Below are 16,074 nucleotides of genomic sequence, written 5' to 3'. Positions count from 1 at the left end.
GAGATGTGGGGGAAGAGGATAGATAGAAAGAGAGAGAGGGGGGAGGAGATGTGGGGGAAGAGGATAGATAGAAAGAGAGAGAGGGGTGAGGAGATGTGGGGGAAGAGGATAGATAGAAAGAGAGAGAGGGGGGAGGAGATGTGGGGGAAGAGGGGAATCTGCAAAACTTTACTGAGGAAAAGTAATTCTGTCACCTCATAATTCTAGGTGGGTGACATTCAATAGCGTATATAAACCCTGGATAGCTGACGCTGTGTCTTGGCCAATAAGAGCCTTTGAAGCCACCTTATACCCAACTTGTCATCAATGCCACGATGTGCAACATATGTATGCAGCCAAAACCAATTAAAGGGATGTGGGAAGACATTTCATCTGTAAGTATTGAAATTATTAGTAGAAAATGTACTTTCTGGTCTATTTTGTGAGACAAACTGCTCAGCTTTTGGTACGGTGTAACCATAGCAACACATGTAAATGTCAATGCATGCTAGATATCTTACAAAACGATAACCCATTGTTGATGTTATTAAGCATGGATGAAGTGGTGGTACACGTGTACAGTTTAACTGCTGTTCTTATAGATTTTCTAATAGTCCTTTTACAACTGTTGAACAAATATTGTGCATTGACAGTGAATGTAGTTAACGTTAGCAGAGCCTAGTGCTACATGACATGATCTATACAAATAGGCCACCAGTTTTTTACAGTCTATGAGTGAACCAGTTCCAGTTGATTGTACTAAGAGTCATTTGTTGATCTTGACTCTATTGCAATTTATTTTTACTGGCTTCACTTTACATCAGATTGATCTTAAATTTGTCAGCAATATTGAAAACATATTATTAAGGGATCAAGCATTAACTTCTCCAGCCTGATATTCTAGTAATCAATATTGTGTTGCTTTGTAGTGTAGAGAGGTGAGCAACATGTTTTCATTCCAACAGCTACAGGCTTTGGAAGATAAATATGTTTTATTTTTCATTACAGACACTGTAATATATACTTTTTTAAACAATACATAGTATTGTATGAACTGAACAGAAAGCAATTATTTCTCAATAAAAATGGAAGATATATATATATATTTTTAATGACATTTCCCCACTACAACAAATAAATACTTAGAGAGGAGAGGATGGGAGAGGAGAGGAGGGGAGAGGAGAGGATGGGGGAGGAGATGAGGGGAGAGGACGGGAGAGGAGGGGAGAGGAGAGGAGGGGAGGGGAGAGGAGGCAGGGAGGGGAGGGGAGAGGAATGGAGAGGAGGGGAGAAGTGGGGAGGGGTGGGGAGAGGAGAGGAGGCGAGAGGAGGGGCGAGGTGGGGAGAGGAGGGTGAGAATAGGGGAGGGGTGGGGAGAGGAGAAAGAGGAGGGGAAAGGAGGGGAGAAGAGGGGAGAGGAGGGGAGAGGTGGGGAGAGGTGGAGAGAGGAGGGGAGAGGAATGGAGAGGAGAGGCAAGGTACACATACTCTAACGTGACCTTCTCTCATGGCTTTGCAGTATCAATGTCTCCACCTGTCTGCTTATCAGTGACGTGTCTAGCTTTTCAATTGTTTCTATGAATTGTAATGTAAGGCAAATTCCTGGACTTCATCCCAAATGGCACCCTATTCACTACATAGTGCACTACTTTTGACCCTGCAGGGCCCATAGGACCATGGTCAAAAGTAGTGCACTGTGTAGGGAATAGGATGCCATTTGGGATGCAGCCCTAGTAACCGACAACTAGAGAAAGCTCAGATTTGAATACTCTAATTAATGTGGGACCCAGACTTTTAGCCAAACTTCTAGCCTTAGAATCACAACTTGAAAAGGGAATGGAGAACATGTGTAGAGAATGAGACAGCCAGGTTATAAGCTGTGTGTGTGTGTGTGTGTGTGTGTGTGTGTGTGTGTGTGTGTGTGTGTGTGTGTGTGTGTGTGTGTGTGTGTGTGTGTGTGTGTGTGTGATTTAAGGTAAGATAAGGTAAAGCTCAGTCTTATTCCAGTGATGTATCTTCTGATTGAGCGTGTCTCTTATGCATTAAACATACTCTGTCTCTCTAACACCAGACATAGCAGGTTACCAAGGTGACAGCAATATCAGTTCAGAGGACACTCATTTTATACGGACATGCCAAAGAGGTGTGTGTGTGTACATGTATCTACCTATGGCTATGTCTGTATGTATCCATCTTACACACTCTCACACGTGTGTGTATCTATATGTGTAGAGGTGAAGTTAGCCCTAGACGCTGATCTTGGATCAGTTTTGCATCTTCCCCACTAATGGTTAAGGTTAGGATTGTGTGAGCGGAAACTGATCCTAGATCTGTACCTAGGGGACACTTCTATTGATTTATATATCTCCTCTACCTGCAGTCTTGTCGTGGGTTGGCCACATATCCGGGGAAGGCTCCCTGTGTGATATCGCGACACATCTTGCTGTCCCTGTCGGAGGGCAGCAGGGTACCAGCTCTGATCATCAGCCCCAGGCAGTGGTCAAACGTGTTCCTCTCCTCAGGACCGTCCTCAGTGAAGAAACAGTGGCCCAGAGCATCGTAACCCACCACGTCCTTTACCTAGTAGGACAGAGAGAGAGAGAGAGAGAGAGAGAGAGAGAGAGAGAGAGAGAGAGAGAGAGAGAGAGAGAGAGAGAGAGGGGGGGGGGGGGGGGGGTAGACACACACACACCATGGTTGGGGTCAATCCCATTTAAATTCCAGTCAATTCAAATGCGCTGAATTTCCAATTCCAATACCTTCAATGCTTGTCAATGAGGAACATCTGGAACTGGAATTTGGTTTAGTCCTACTTTCTGAATTGACCCCAACCCTGACAAACCATGCACACATTTACTTTGAATGGCACATATGCATGTCTGAAGGAAGTGGTTTTCCCACCTTGTCTCTTCTCTGTCATCTGCACTGGGCTGAAAACCCAGACTCATCAGATGGTGTGATCCATATCATTCCACTGAGCTAAACCCTTTAAAGAAAGATATTACTCTGCCTGCCACACTAGCTTGCTCACCTCTTCTTTGCGGTTGGTTTGGGGAAGTCTCCTCATGTGAGAACAGTTCACCAAACTACCTCTGCTAACACAAGACCGTATTAGCCTGCTGAGCTAAATCCTGGGGAATATATGTTTACATCTGATGAAGGAGAGGAGACTAGGGCCTGAGTCTCAAACGTCACCTTATTCTCTATATAGAGCATTATCTTTTACCAGGGCCTCTAGAGACCAGGGCCCCTAGAGACCAGGGCCCATTGAGACCAGGGCCCCTATTCCACTATATAGGGAATAGAATAGGGTACTAAAGGGACCAGGGCCCCTATTCCACTATATAGGGAATAGAATGGGGTACTAAAGGGACCAGGGACCCTATTCCACTATAAAGGGAATAGAATGGGGTACTAAAGGGATCAGGGCCCCTATTCCACTATATAGGGAATATAATAGGGTACTAAAGGGACCAGGGCCCCTATTCCACTATATAGGGAATATAATGGGGTACTAAAGGGACCAGGGCCCCTATTCCACTATATAGGGAATATAATAGGGTACTAAAGGGACCAGGGCCCCTATTCCACTATATAGGGAATAGAATAGGGTACTAAAGGGACCAGGGCCCCTATTCCACTATATAGGGAACATAATAGGGTACTAAAGGGACCAGGGCCCCTATTCCACTATATAGGGAATAGAATAGGGTACTAAAGGGACCAGGGCCCCTATTCCACTATATAGGGAATAGAATAGGGTACTAAAGGGACCAGGGCCCCTATTCCACTATATAGGGAATATAATAGGGTACTAAAGGGACCAGGGCCCCTATTCCACTATACAGGGAATAGAATAGGGTACTAAAGGGACCAGGGCCCCTATTCCACTATAAAGGGAATAGAATAGGGTACTAGAGGGACCAGGGCCCCTATTCCACTATACAGGGAATAGAATAGGGTACTAAAGGGACCAGGGCCCCTATTCCACTATATAGGGAATAGAATAGGGTACTAAAGGGACCAGGGCCCCTATTCCACTATAAAGGGAATAGAATGGGGTACTAAAGGGACCAGGGCCCCTATTCCACTATAAAGGGAATAGAATGGGGTACTAAAGGGACCAGGGCCCCTATTCCACTATAAAGGGAACATAATAGGGTACTAAAGGGACCAGGGCCCCTAGTCCACCATATAGGGAATAGAATGGGGTACTAAAGGGACCAGGGCCCCTATTCCACTATATAGGGAATATAATAGGGTACTAAAGGGACCAGGGACCCTATTCCCCTATATAGGGAATATAATAGGGTACTAAAGGGACCAGGGCCCCTATTCCACTATAAAGGGAATAGAATGGGGTACTAAAGGGACCAGGGACCCTATTCCACTATAAAGGGAATAGAATAGGGTACTAAAGGGACCAGGGCCCCTATTCCACTATAAAGGGAACATAATAGGGTACTAAAGGGACCAGGGCCCCTATTCCACTATATAGGGAATAGAATGGGGTACTAAAGGGACCAGGGCCCCTATTCCACTATATAGGGAATAGAATAGGGTACTAAAGGGACCAGGGCCCCTATTCCACTATATAGGGAATAGAATAGGGTACTAAAGGGACCAGGGCCCCTATTCCACTATAAAGGGAATAGAATAGGGTACTAAAGGGACCAGGGCCCCTATTCCACTATATAGGGAATAGAATAGGGTACTAAAGGGACCAGGGCCCCTATTCCACTATATAGGGAATAGAATAGGGTACTAAAGGGACCAGGGCCCCTATTCCACTATAAAGGGAATAGAATAGGGTACTAAAGGGACCAGGGCCCCTATTCCACTATATAGGGAACATAATAGGGTACTAAAGGGACCAGGGCCCCTGTTCCACTATAAAGGGAACAGAATAGGGTACTAAAGGGACCAGGGCCCCTATTCCACTATAAAGGGAATAGAATAGGGTACTAAAGGGACCAGGGCCCCTATTCCACTATATAGGGAACATAATAGGGTACTAAAGGGACCAGGGCCCCTGTTCCACTATAAAGGGAACAGAATAGGGTACTAAAGGGACCAGGGCCCCTATTCCACTATATAGGGAATAGAATAGGGTACTAATTGGGATGCAGCTGAAGCAGAGAGATAACATCTCAGAGAATTCAGTATCTCACCATCTATCTTCCATTTCCTTCCAACGCCTGAAATGTAACAGGACACAATTGTGTTCTATCCAGTTTGTACCCAATTTTCAGGAGCCTTGGTTTAGACACACCATGTTGGGTAGCAACAGGACATCTCCTCGTTATGGCAACGGATGGATTCTCTGATTGCCGTGGCAACACAACAGGACACCTTTAACAACCCTCCACCACATACGCACGGGCATGAGGATGGGCGAAGAGCTTGCATGAGCGTGCACACACACACACACAATCCCACCTGTTCTCATATCATTTTATGATATTTCTATTTAGTTGCTCTGTCTATGACCCTGTAACGTCCACAGTTAATAATGTCCCTGGGTTCACAACAGCAATTAGCAACATGCATAATCATGAATATGATTATTATCATCATCATTATCATTCTGTTGGTGGCTCGGCTTTCCTGAAACTCTTGTAAGGTTGAAAAATTCCAGCAACTTTCCCAAAAGTCCCAGCTTTTCTAGAAGCCCTGGTTCAAAGATTCCTGGAATCAGGATTTCTGAAAAATCTGGGATTCTGGGCAAGTTACCCGAATTTTGCAACCCTAGATGTGGAGCCTCATAATGTCTCTCGACAACTCCGCTACAGAGCCGTTAGAGAGTAACGGTAATAAAAGGGATGTGTTTAACTGTACTTTTTCTGTGCCTGCGTGAATGGAAGAATCCTGTCAAGTGAGGTTCAAAAATATTTCTGTGAATGTGCTAACCGTACTGATTCAGTTAACTTATTTTAAATCTGGGATTCGAAAAACAGCAAAGCTGGCACCCCGCCACTCGTTTGGTATACAGCTTATATTTGGGGTTCTGCAGGGGTAAGACAGTTGATCTACCTCATTAGGCATATCATTAATTAAAAAGTCCAAACATCGATGTACTGATCCCAGATTGCCCCTTTAAAAATTTTTTTAATGGAGTCACTATAGACGTAGATAGGATATGCCATGTGAATTCCCCCACACATGGTTCAGTCCAGTGTCTGTCTCTCCTGGAGCTTCTGGTTAACACATGTTCTGGTCTTGCTAAGCACGCTGAGATAACATAAGACCTCTTTAACCACACACACACACACAGACACACACACACACACAGACACACACAGACACACACAGACACAGACGGTGTGAGAGGTGGTCTGACAGATGGTGGAGAGGCTGGGCGAAGGCGAGAGTCGTCGTGATAACTGAACGGCCGACCAGCAGCACTTTTATACTCTCAAATGTATGGTACCACATGGCAAAGTGTGTGCATGCATGTAACTCACCAGTAGGCCGTTAGAGCCATGCACAGTGACACAGCGGGAGAAGGTGTGGTGGATGGACAGATCGCTGATGGAGGTGGGGGGATCGTAGCCTCCCTTCTGGTCCACGTCTCCGTTCATATGGAAGTGGACAGGGTAGTGACCCACAGACTGTTGACCCATGTGCTGCAGCTCTACACCGGACACCTGCACCGACCTAAAGCCACGCTCCACCTGGGAGGGAGAGATGTGGGGAGAGGGGGAGGGAGAGATAGACAGGTTAGAGGAGTGGCGGCCCAATCACTTTATGTGTGTAGGAGGTAGAGACGTTATATGAGTTAGAGAATGAGACAGTTAGAGAATGAGGCAGTTAGAGAGTGAGACTGTTAGAGAGTGAGACTGTTAGAGAGTGAGACTGTTAGAGAGTGAGACTGTTAGAGAGTGAGACTGTTAGAGTGAGACTGTTAGAGTGAGACTGTTAGAGAGTGAGACTGTTAGAGAGTGAGACTGTTAGAGAGTGAGACTGTTAGAGAGTGAGACTGTTAGAGAGTGAGACTGTTAGAGTGAGACTGTTAGAGAGTGAGACTGTTAGAGAGTGAGACTGTTAGAGAGTGAGACTGTTAGAGAGTGAGACTGTTAGAGAGTGAGACTGTTAGAGAGTGAGCCTGTTAGAGAGTGAGACTGTTAGAGAGTGAGACTGTTAGAGAGTGAGACTGTTAGAGAGTGAGACTGTTAGAGAGTGAGACTGTTAGAGAGTGAGCCTGTTAGAGAGTGAGACTGTTAGAGAGTGAGACTGTTAGAGAGTGAGACTGTTAGAGTGAGACTGTTAGAGAGTGAGACTGTTAGAGTGAGACTGTTAGAGAGTGAGACTGTTAGAGTGAGACTGTTAGAGAGTGAGACTGTTAGAGTGAGACTGTTAGAGTGAGACTGTTAGAGTGAGACTGTTAGAGTGAGACTGTTAGAGAGAGACTGTTAGAGAGTGAGACTGTTAGAGTGAGACTGTTAGAGAGTGAGACTGTTAGAGTGAGACTGTTAGAGAGTGAGACTGTTAGAGTGAGACTGTTAGAGTGAGACTGTTAGAGTGAGACTGTTAGAGTGAGACTGTTAGAGAGTGAGACTGTTAGAGAGTGAGACTGTTAGAGTGAGACTGTTAGAGAGTGAGACTGTTAGAGAGTGAGACTGTTAGAGTGAGACTGTTAGAGAGTGAGACTGTTAGAGTGAGACTGTTAGAGAGTGAGACTGTTAGAGAGTGAGACTGTTAGAGAGTGAGACTGTTAGAGTGAGACTGTTAGAGAGTGAGACTGTTAGAGTGAGACTGTTAGAGAGTGAGACTGTTAGAGTGAGACTGTTAGAGAGTGAGACTGTTAGAGCGTGAGACAGAGAGTGAGACAGGGCGAGAGAGAAAGACAGGAGAAAGTGTGAGAGAACATTTGAATGTGAAAGAGTGAGAGATTGATAAAAAGATAGTAAGACTTTCCATGCATGAGAATAGGATTTCTGTATCCAGCTAAGGTGTGTGTGTCTACGTGTATCTATTCATGTGTGAGAGTATTGGGGACTGACACGTCAATGTATGAGATATGTCCCTCTGGCTCCACCAGAGGAATACTCTCTCTCTCTCTCTCTCTCTCTCTCTCTTAATATTTCCGTACAGGCCAAGATGTCTCCAATCTGACCCAGATTATTTTCCCCCCATAATTCTTCATTAAAATGTGGTTGACTAGAATGTAATGGGAAGAATTTGCAGGCAGTGAAGATGGATGTGGCTCCATTTTATACTGGCTGTGGTTCTTCTCCTGGGCTGCGTCCCAAATGAGAGCCTTGCATTTCCTGCTCAAAAGTAGTGCACTATTATAGGCTGCCATTTGGGGACGCAGCCCAGGTCTTAGCTTATGACTGACAGCTTCAATAAACAGCTGTCTATTGAACAGGATGCAATCCAACTCATTCTAAAGACTATGCCAGTGTGCCATTGTGTGTGTGTGTGTGTGTGTATCTCCCTCCTAGGTTGCCCTTCACACATTGTTTCTGTGCTGTAAATAAAAAATGTGGCCTCATTTAGACAGAACTCAATCAAAAGAGCTTCCAAGAAACGTTTACTCATTTGAAATGTTCTGCCAAACCTAATTACAGTAATGTCAAATATAACATTATACAAGAAATTCGCCCAATGTGACACTCCCTGTCAGCAAAGTGACAATTGTTTATTTGTGTAAACATTATCCTGCCTGCTTCCTTAAATCAGGATTGGTATTTGGTATTAATATTATCCATAGCTGTTATGGTGCTCTGTGTGTGGTGTGTGTGTTTTCCTGCCTGTCCGTCTGTCCATCTGTCATAGAATCACACTGGCCTAATGATAGCCGAAATACCACTGTCATAACGATGATATTACAGATGTCATTGACAGTCATGACAGCCTGCGTCACCATATGTCATCTGATGACATCATTACTGTAATAGTCTAGTTGGCTGGCGTGTGTGACAGTCTCAGCTCTCTCTGTCCTAACTGTGCTCCCCAGAGCCTGGGCGTCTAGCCATGCTAGAAGGGGACGGAAGGGTGGTGCTTTATAACTCAACATCTAACCAAACTCTATAATCTTTACCCTTACCCTCACCTAACATGTAAGAACAATAGATTAGATGAGTTTCTTAATGTAAACTTAATGTTAACTGTATAGCCCAAAACAACAGTCAATTTCTTCTGGTGAAGGCAACAAGGTACAGAAGAAGTACAAAGGGTAGACAAACAGAACAGAAAGACATGATCAGGGCTGTAAAACTCCGGTAACCTTCCCAGACTCAAGTCCTTTCATGCGGTCAAATGACCTAAAGGCCTCATGGGTGGAACGTTACTAATATTTTTCATAATTAATAAACCTTATTTCAAAAACCCGCCGAAAATCCAGTGTTTCTATGTGAAACGGTTTTGTTATATTTCAGTCTTCTGTGATGTATATAAAGTGTAATATTGGGATGCAAACTCAAAATGTTATACATTTCAACTCTATATCTGACATGGTACAGGTGTCTTCTTTTTCTTAAGCCCATAACCATGTGTACACTTTTGTTTCAAAGTAGATTTGTTTAAGACTACCAAGAAACACTCTGTGTGACCCTGATTCAGCCCACTGCAGTAAAAGGTTAAGGAAGTGAAGTTACCGGGATTGTCCAGCCCTTCACATGATATCTACAAGTTTGGATCAGTGGAAAGATGAATAAAAGATGAAAGTAGATGGAAGGATAAAGAGAAGATGTAGGGGTGTATGGAAGGATGAAGAGAGGATGAATAAAGTAAAGGTGTAGATAGAGGGATGAAGAGATAGATTGGAGGGGTGGATAGGCGAACAATTAATGCCATGTTAATTAAATTACCTTCACGTGTCCTCCGAAAGTGTCGAAGGCGAAGAACTTGCAGGCCTCGTTGCCATAGCAAACAGGTTCCATCTCGCCGCGTACCAGGATGTTGCGACTCAGCAGGCCGACCTCTGCCCTCATGTCCACCCCATCCACCTCCTCACCCATGTGGAGGAACACTGGCTTACCTACACATACACACACATAAAGAATTAGAACATACCTGGCAGCACACACACACACACACACACACACACACACACAAAGAGTTAGAACACACCTGGCAACACACACACAGACATACGAATGCACACAGACACCAGGGTTTCCATTAGCTGTTCATTTCTGGCATTTGGCCAATAACATAAATGAAAAGCCGATAAATAAAATTGTAGCCAGCCAAATTGGACTGCTGTTGAGTGGAGAGCGAGAGAGGAGCCTTGGCTACTGTTGATTGTCAAGATAGAGACCTTTTTTCATTGAAGAAAAATTAGAGCGTAGTGAAAAGCCTACATGGCGGGGCTCCAGACTGCGACCATTTAGTCTTGCTGGGCGAGTTAAAACATGTATTGGTCGCATCTGTGCAAGCTGCACATTCATTCACCTCACTCAAAACGTCCTAGTTTTTATGAGGCTAAAACCATGATTTGGTCAAACAGTAAATTACATTATCCTCATGATTCCTGTAATGAAAATGTCTGCCTACCTGCCCCTGTACCTGTTTCGCTGGGGCCTGCTGCTGTGTCGAGAGAGGCACTCTCTCTCTCCTTTCCCGCGGGGAAAAATGCTCCAGGTGAAAGAAAAGTGTCCTGATTGTATAACACTTTTAAATCCAATTGTGGGCAAAGCACACAGCTATCCTGGTGTCACAAGTGGAGAATGTGCTCAGTTTTCTGTAGATTTCTTTGAGCTCAAAAGCAACTATTTTACAAGCAAGATATTTGATATGGCTTTGAGATATGGAGCGCACAAAATTCTTATTGGCCATTGCGAGTGCATAGGCCTACAACTGCAATGTTGTTGTTTTTTACATTAAATGTACTGTTAGATGAATCCATGGCTACTAGCAGTGGGTATTATCTGTAGAGCTAGTGATCTAGCTAATGTGTTTTGTTTTTCCACTTACTCAGGTGGTGAATTAGCCCCAAATAAATTAGGCTATGATTTTAGAGCATTGAAAAATAAAATCAGAAAACTCTGGAGCCCAATTTTAACAGTAAAATATAACAATAGCATAAATGTCTACCCAAAATGCATGACAATCACTGGATTAGGTTGCTCATTAAAATATGTTTTATCATAACATGAAAAGATGATGAAACAACTTATTTCTTCAATAACATCTCAGTAGTCTAATACACTTTCTAATAAAGCACTATGAATTTTATAAGATGATAGGCCTACAAAAAAATGTTATATTGCGTAATGCCGCGAAAAATGTATTGTGCGACCAAATCATGGACTTGTGCCTCCAACTGAAAAACATAGTGGCACAAGTGCCACCAGGGGAAAATGTTAGTCTGGAGCCCTGCTACAACATTTAGTTTAAGATAGGTTATAAGTACAGTAGGTCTGTTGTAAAATAAATACCATTATCCTATTGCTGTCATTTGTTGGGTACAGTAGGTACTAGTCTTTCTTGGTAATTGCTGCAATAACATGTAGTAGACTGTTGAAAACGTTTGTGAAGGGGGTCCTCTGTAGCTCAGCTGGTAGAGCACGGCGCTTGGAACACCAGGGTAGTGGGTTCCATCCCCGGGACCACCCATACGTAAACATGTATGCACACATGACTGTAAGTCGCTTTGGATAAAAGCGTCTGCTAAATGGCATATTATTATTATTAAGGTTTAAACCAGTTCGCAAGTGTTTTGTTTCATTCTGTTGAGTCATTTTATTTGGACAAATTAAGTTCCAACTTGAATGTTGTGTTTGCCGCAGGATAATATCCTGCTCGTATTTTCCCTATAAACAATGGCTTGACTTACTTTGGATATAAAGTTAAGCAACTTTTGAGAAGGTTTGGTGTGGTCTGGTTATTAGCCTATTATACTGTTATATGAAGGCTGTGTGCACCAGCTCTCCAACTGGCTCCAACAGTTGAACTTGAGGTGAGGAAGACTGTTTCAGGCCTACCAGAGTTAGTTACTCCTATAATATAACAATATAATGCTTATCTTTATACAAAATATTCGGATCGAAAATTAACGAATTAGCCTCCTTCTGTACGCCTATATCTGTATAGCAGACGCAGTATCCTATCTGACAAGAATAAATCAATGAATGTCGGTGTCGTATAGCATGCCGCCGGCATACTGTATCTCTCTCTCTGGGGCTAGCCCTTAGCTTCTCTTCCTCTTATAGTGGACACCTAAGTCTGTAGACCTATGCATGCAATGCCCTGAAGCATTTAGTGCTCAAATCTCCGACAGCTGAGCCGTGAGGTGGACAATAATTGTTTTAGAAAAAGAAAAAGCAATAGGCTTTAAAGTGTAGCATATTCTATGCATCCAAACACAAGGAATATTGTTTTGTAATTAGTTAGGCTGTTTTTAAGGACAATATCCCTTGTTTATTGATGGCGCTGGCTGCATGGGTGGAAGCCCTAATGGGTTACGTACCCAATGCATATGGATGACTGGTCAATTTCTCAAATGTCCGATAAATTAAAATCCTCCCTGACACAAACGTACTGTATGTACGCACACACACACACACACATAGAATATACACACCGGAGCACTTGCCTGGAACACATGAGAGCATCGCTCTCAGAAGGCAACCAGAGAATGTTGTTAGTGTTGTTCTTTAGAGTCAATTTACACTAGTGGGAGAAAATTGCCCTGTGATTTTAGAAGGCCTTTTAGGCTGAAAGTTGAGGGAGAGAAAATAGAGTGGGTGCTTGGGTGTGTGTGTGTGTGTGTGTGTGTGTGTGTGTGTGTATAGAGAGATCACTCGCGATACAAAGCGAAATTCGACATTTGTGCAGGTCCCCAGGACGTTGGGAGACGCCATCAAAACCGGCCACTAGGGGCAAAAAACAACAGCCAGAAACGAGATTGGGATTGAACCCAGTTGTTTTCCTAAATTTAACACATTTGTCACAGAACGTCGTGACATGAAGTCAGACTGTGATATCTTGTGGTGTGTGTGTGTGTGTGTGTGTGTGTGTGTGTGGCTAATGACTCCTGAGAGGGGAAAGTACTACACTAATACACTCTCCATTTCCACAGAGAGAGACACTTTAAGGGATAAACACACACACACCTAATGAAAGAAGCTTGTTTATTCACTTGTTTATTTTTTTAATGACAACAGCTACTGCTCACTCTCACTCACTCACTCACAGGAATTGGTCTGTGAAGGATTTGTCTGTATCTGAATGTGATTGTCTCTCTTCAGACATCTCCCTATAGTGTGAAGATGTCACCACCTCACAGCTGTCACAAGAACCCCTCTGCAGTTGGCCGCTGACGAAACACACAGAGAGAAAGGGAGATAAATGGGAAGAGACTTAATGGAGGGAGGTTGAGGAAGATTGTGATGGTGGGTGTTAAAGGTCACAGAATGAGTCTGCCAGTCCAGCTACTGTGGAGCTAGATATATGACAGATGATAACTATTAGAGCAGGGGGAGGGCGGGGGGGGGGGGGGGGGGAATATACACATGACGAGATGAGAGGAGAGGAAGGGAGAGAGGAAATGAGAGAGTGAGAGGAGAGGTTGAGACAAGAACAGCCCACTGTCTGTGAGACTGATCCAAGTAGACACTAAAGAAATATTAATGAGTTCAGAACATTCACTTTCCCCAGGTTCAGTCTTCTCTCCTCACTATTGGCATCATATTACATGACTTCTTAAAAGAAGAGAAGAACACGAAAAAAGAACAAAACAAAAAGGAAGGAATCTAAAAACAGAACAGCTCTGACTCCCCGCCCACACACTAGACACGAACACAGTAATTAAAATGCCAAAGAGTTATTGAAGAAAAAATGGAATTAAATGAAACATAAGTGTAAAAGAATCCGAGACACAGGTGGTCACCCACGCATCCGAGTACAACCCTCCTTTACTGATAAAACCTTTCTGTGCACAAAGGAAATGAGTGGTTCACTTGGCAGGACTTAGTCATCAGTGCAATAAAGACTGATAGCAATCTCTCCCCCATTGTCTCTCCCCCGGCCCCCCTTCTCTCCACCCTCTTTCTCTCTTTCCACCGCTCCTGCCCCCTGCCTACCCCTCTCTCTCCCAATTGTTAATGATGCGGAGGAGACAGGAAGAGTTAGATACCTGGGTACTGTTGGTTCTGACATGGTCTGCCTTGAGGGAGCCGTTGGAAAGAATCACGGCCACCTTTCGCCATGTTACTGGCGCTCCCCTGACAACACTGACAAACTGCATCCTCCACTGATGAATGGAGAGAGTTGGAGAACATACCGTGACCCTATTAGGAATGAGAATTTGTCTGTGTGTGTTTGTGTAACTGCGTGTCTGTCTCTCTGTCTCTCTGTCTCTCTGTCTCTCTGTCTCTCTGTCTCCCTGTCTCCCTGTCTCCCTGTCTCCCTGTCTCTCTGTCTCTCTGTCTCTCTGTCTCTCTGTCTCTCTGTCTCTCTGTCTCCCTGTCTCCCTGTCTCCCTGTCTCTCTGTCTCTCTGTCTCTCTGTCTCTCTGTCTCTCTGTCTCTCTGCCTGTGTGAGATAATCATGGTCAAAAAATATTAAAGATTTTATTTGGATGCACACATTAATATGACTATGAACCACCGGCCAAGAAAGACATGCAGAGACACGTTATCAAGAGCTTCTAATTGTGCAGCACTGGAGGGCGCACTGGAGGGCTACGAGCTGAATTAATTAATACATACATTAAATTAATAGGTATATCAAAGTTGAAAGGGGTTAGTGATTAAAATAGATTTAACACACACACACGTGCGCACACACACACCTAATTAATAGACCTAGAAAACAGAGGTGCAGCCCCTAGATAAACAACTCATTATTTAGGGAATTTTAAACAACATTGATGTATCTACTGTGGAAGTCTTCATCAGAGTGAACTACTTTCTGCTCTTAATGTCAAACAAACAAAAAGCATGCAAGCATCCGCACGCACGCGCAGCACGCACACACGCACACGCACACACACACACAGGACACACACACACACACACACACACACCCTCACACATCTACACACACCCACACCCTCACACACCGTCTTGCTGTAGCCTGGTTTGACCTACTAGTCTAATAACAGATATTTTCATGTTTATCCCTTTGATTATTACAGTCCTCTTATCTGGTTAAGGGAGGCCAACTGGTGGCTCGTGGCACACGGATCAATTTCCCCCAAAAAGCTCAGTTAGGTTCTCAACTTAATTTTGTGTGTGTGTGTGGGGGGGGGGGGGGGGGGGGGGGGGGCGGGGCAGCTAGGGTCGGCTCTGACTGCATGTGTGCTAGCCAATGCGGCCCCTCATGATGAGTTTAGATATTTGATCTAGATAACCATCTTCAAAAACACACTCTCACTCACTTTTCCATGCTGTTTATTCTAGCTCCATGCACATAGGCATAGGCATAGACACACACACACACACTTATGGGCCCTGGTCAAATTAGTGCACTATATAGGAAATAGTCAATTAGAGGATAGTGAATTAGAGACAAAGCCACTTGTGGCATGCTAGACATCTGAGCAAACACTCTGAACAAGTCTTGATGACAACCTTATTTACCACAAACAAACTATACTAACACAGGAGAGGAACTCCTCAATGAAGGGCCAGTATGTTAGCCTGAGAGAGAGAGAGAGAGAGAGAGAGAGAGAGAGAGAGAGAGAGAGAGAGAGGGGGAGAGAGAGAGAGAGAGAGAGAGAGAGAGAGAGAGACAGAGACAGAGACAGAGAGAGAGAGAGAGAGAGAGAGAGAGAGAGAGAGAGAGAGAGAGAGAGAGAGGAGAGAGAGAGAGAGAGAGAGAGGAGAGAGAGGGGGGGAGAGAGAGAGAGAGAGAGAGAGAGAGAGGAGAGAGAGAGGAGAGAGAGAGAGAGAGGAGAGAGAGAGAAGAGAGACAGAGAGAGAGAGAGAGAGAGAGAGAGAGAGAGAGAGAGAGAGAGAGAAGAGAGAGAGACCGGAGAACAACAAACACTGAGAGAAAAAATACTGTTTGAGAGTTTGGGAGAGAGTGCAGATCTTTGTGCCAGGTCACGTGCCAGTTTTAGACGAGAGCTGGAAGAGAGAGATGGGAGAGAGAAGAGAAGAAATAAAAAAAAAAGAGAGAGAGCGATAGAGAAAAACAGTGC

The 16,074-nt window shown here is 44.2% G+C and overlaps 1 protein-coding gene across 1 annotated transcript; it reads right to left on the bottom strand.

Moving 5' to 3' along the window:
• Positions 1–2,353: 2,353 nt before the first annotated feature.
• LOC311115999 (cell migration-inducing and hyaluronan-binding protein-like) lies at positions 2,354–9,964 on the bottom strand (the record flags this gene model as incomplete). The annotated part of the gene is made up of 3 exons (XM_084191131.1): positions 2,354–2,559; positions 6,444–6,653; positions 9,795–9,964. Coding segments are annotated over 3 exons (586 nt in total), but the record flags the coding sequence as incomplete, so codon positions are not given.
• Between the last annotated feature and the right edge of the window lie 6,110 nt (positions 9,965–16,074).

This window comes from Coregonus lavaretus (assembly GCF_964263955.1).
Source record: "Coregonus lavaretus genome assembly, contig: HAP1_SCAFFOLD_8369, whole genome shotgun sequence".
Classification (NCBI taxonomy): Eukaryota; Metazoa; Chordata; class Actinopteri; order Salmoniformes; family Salmonidae; genus Coregonus; species Coregonus lavaretus.
The sequence above is the reverse complement of the archived record's forward strand: the minus strand, read 5'-3'. Positions and strand labels throughout refer to the sequence as shown.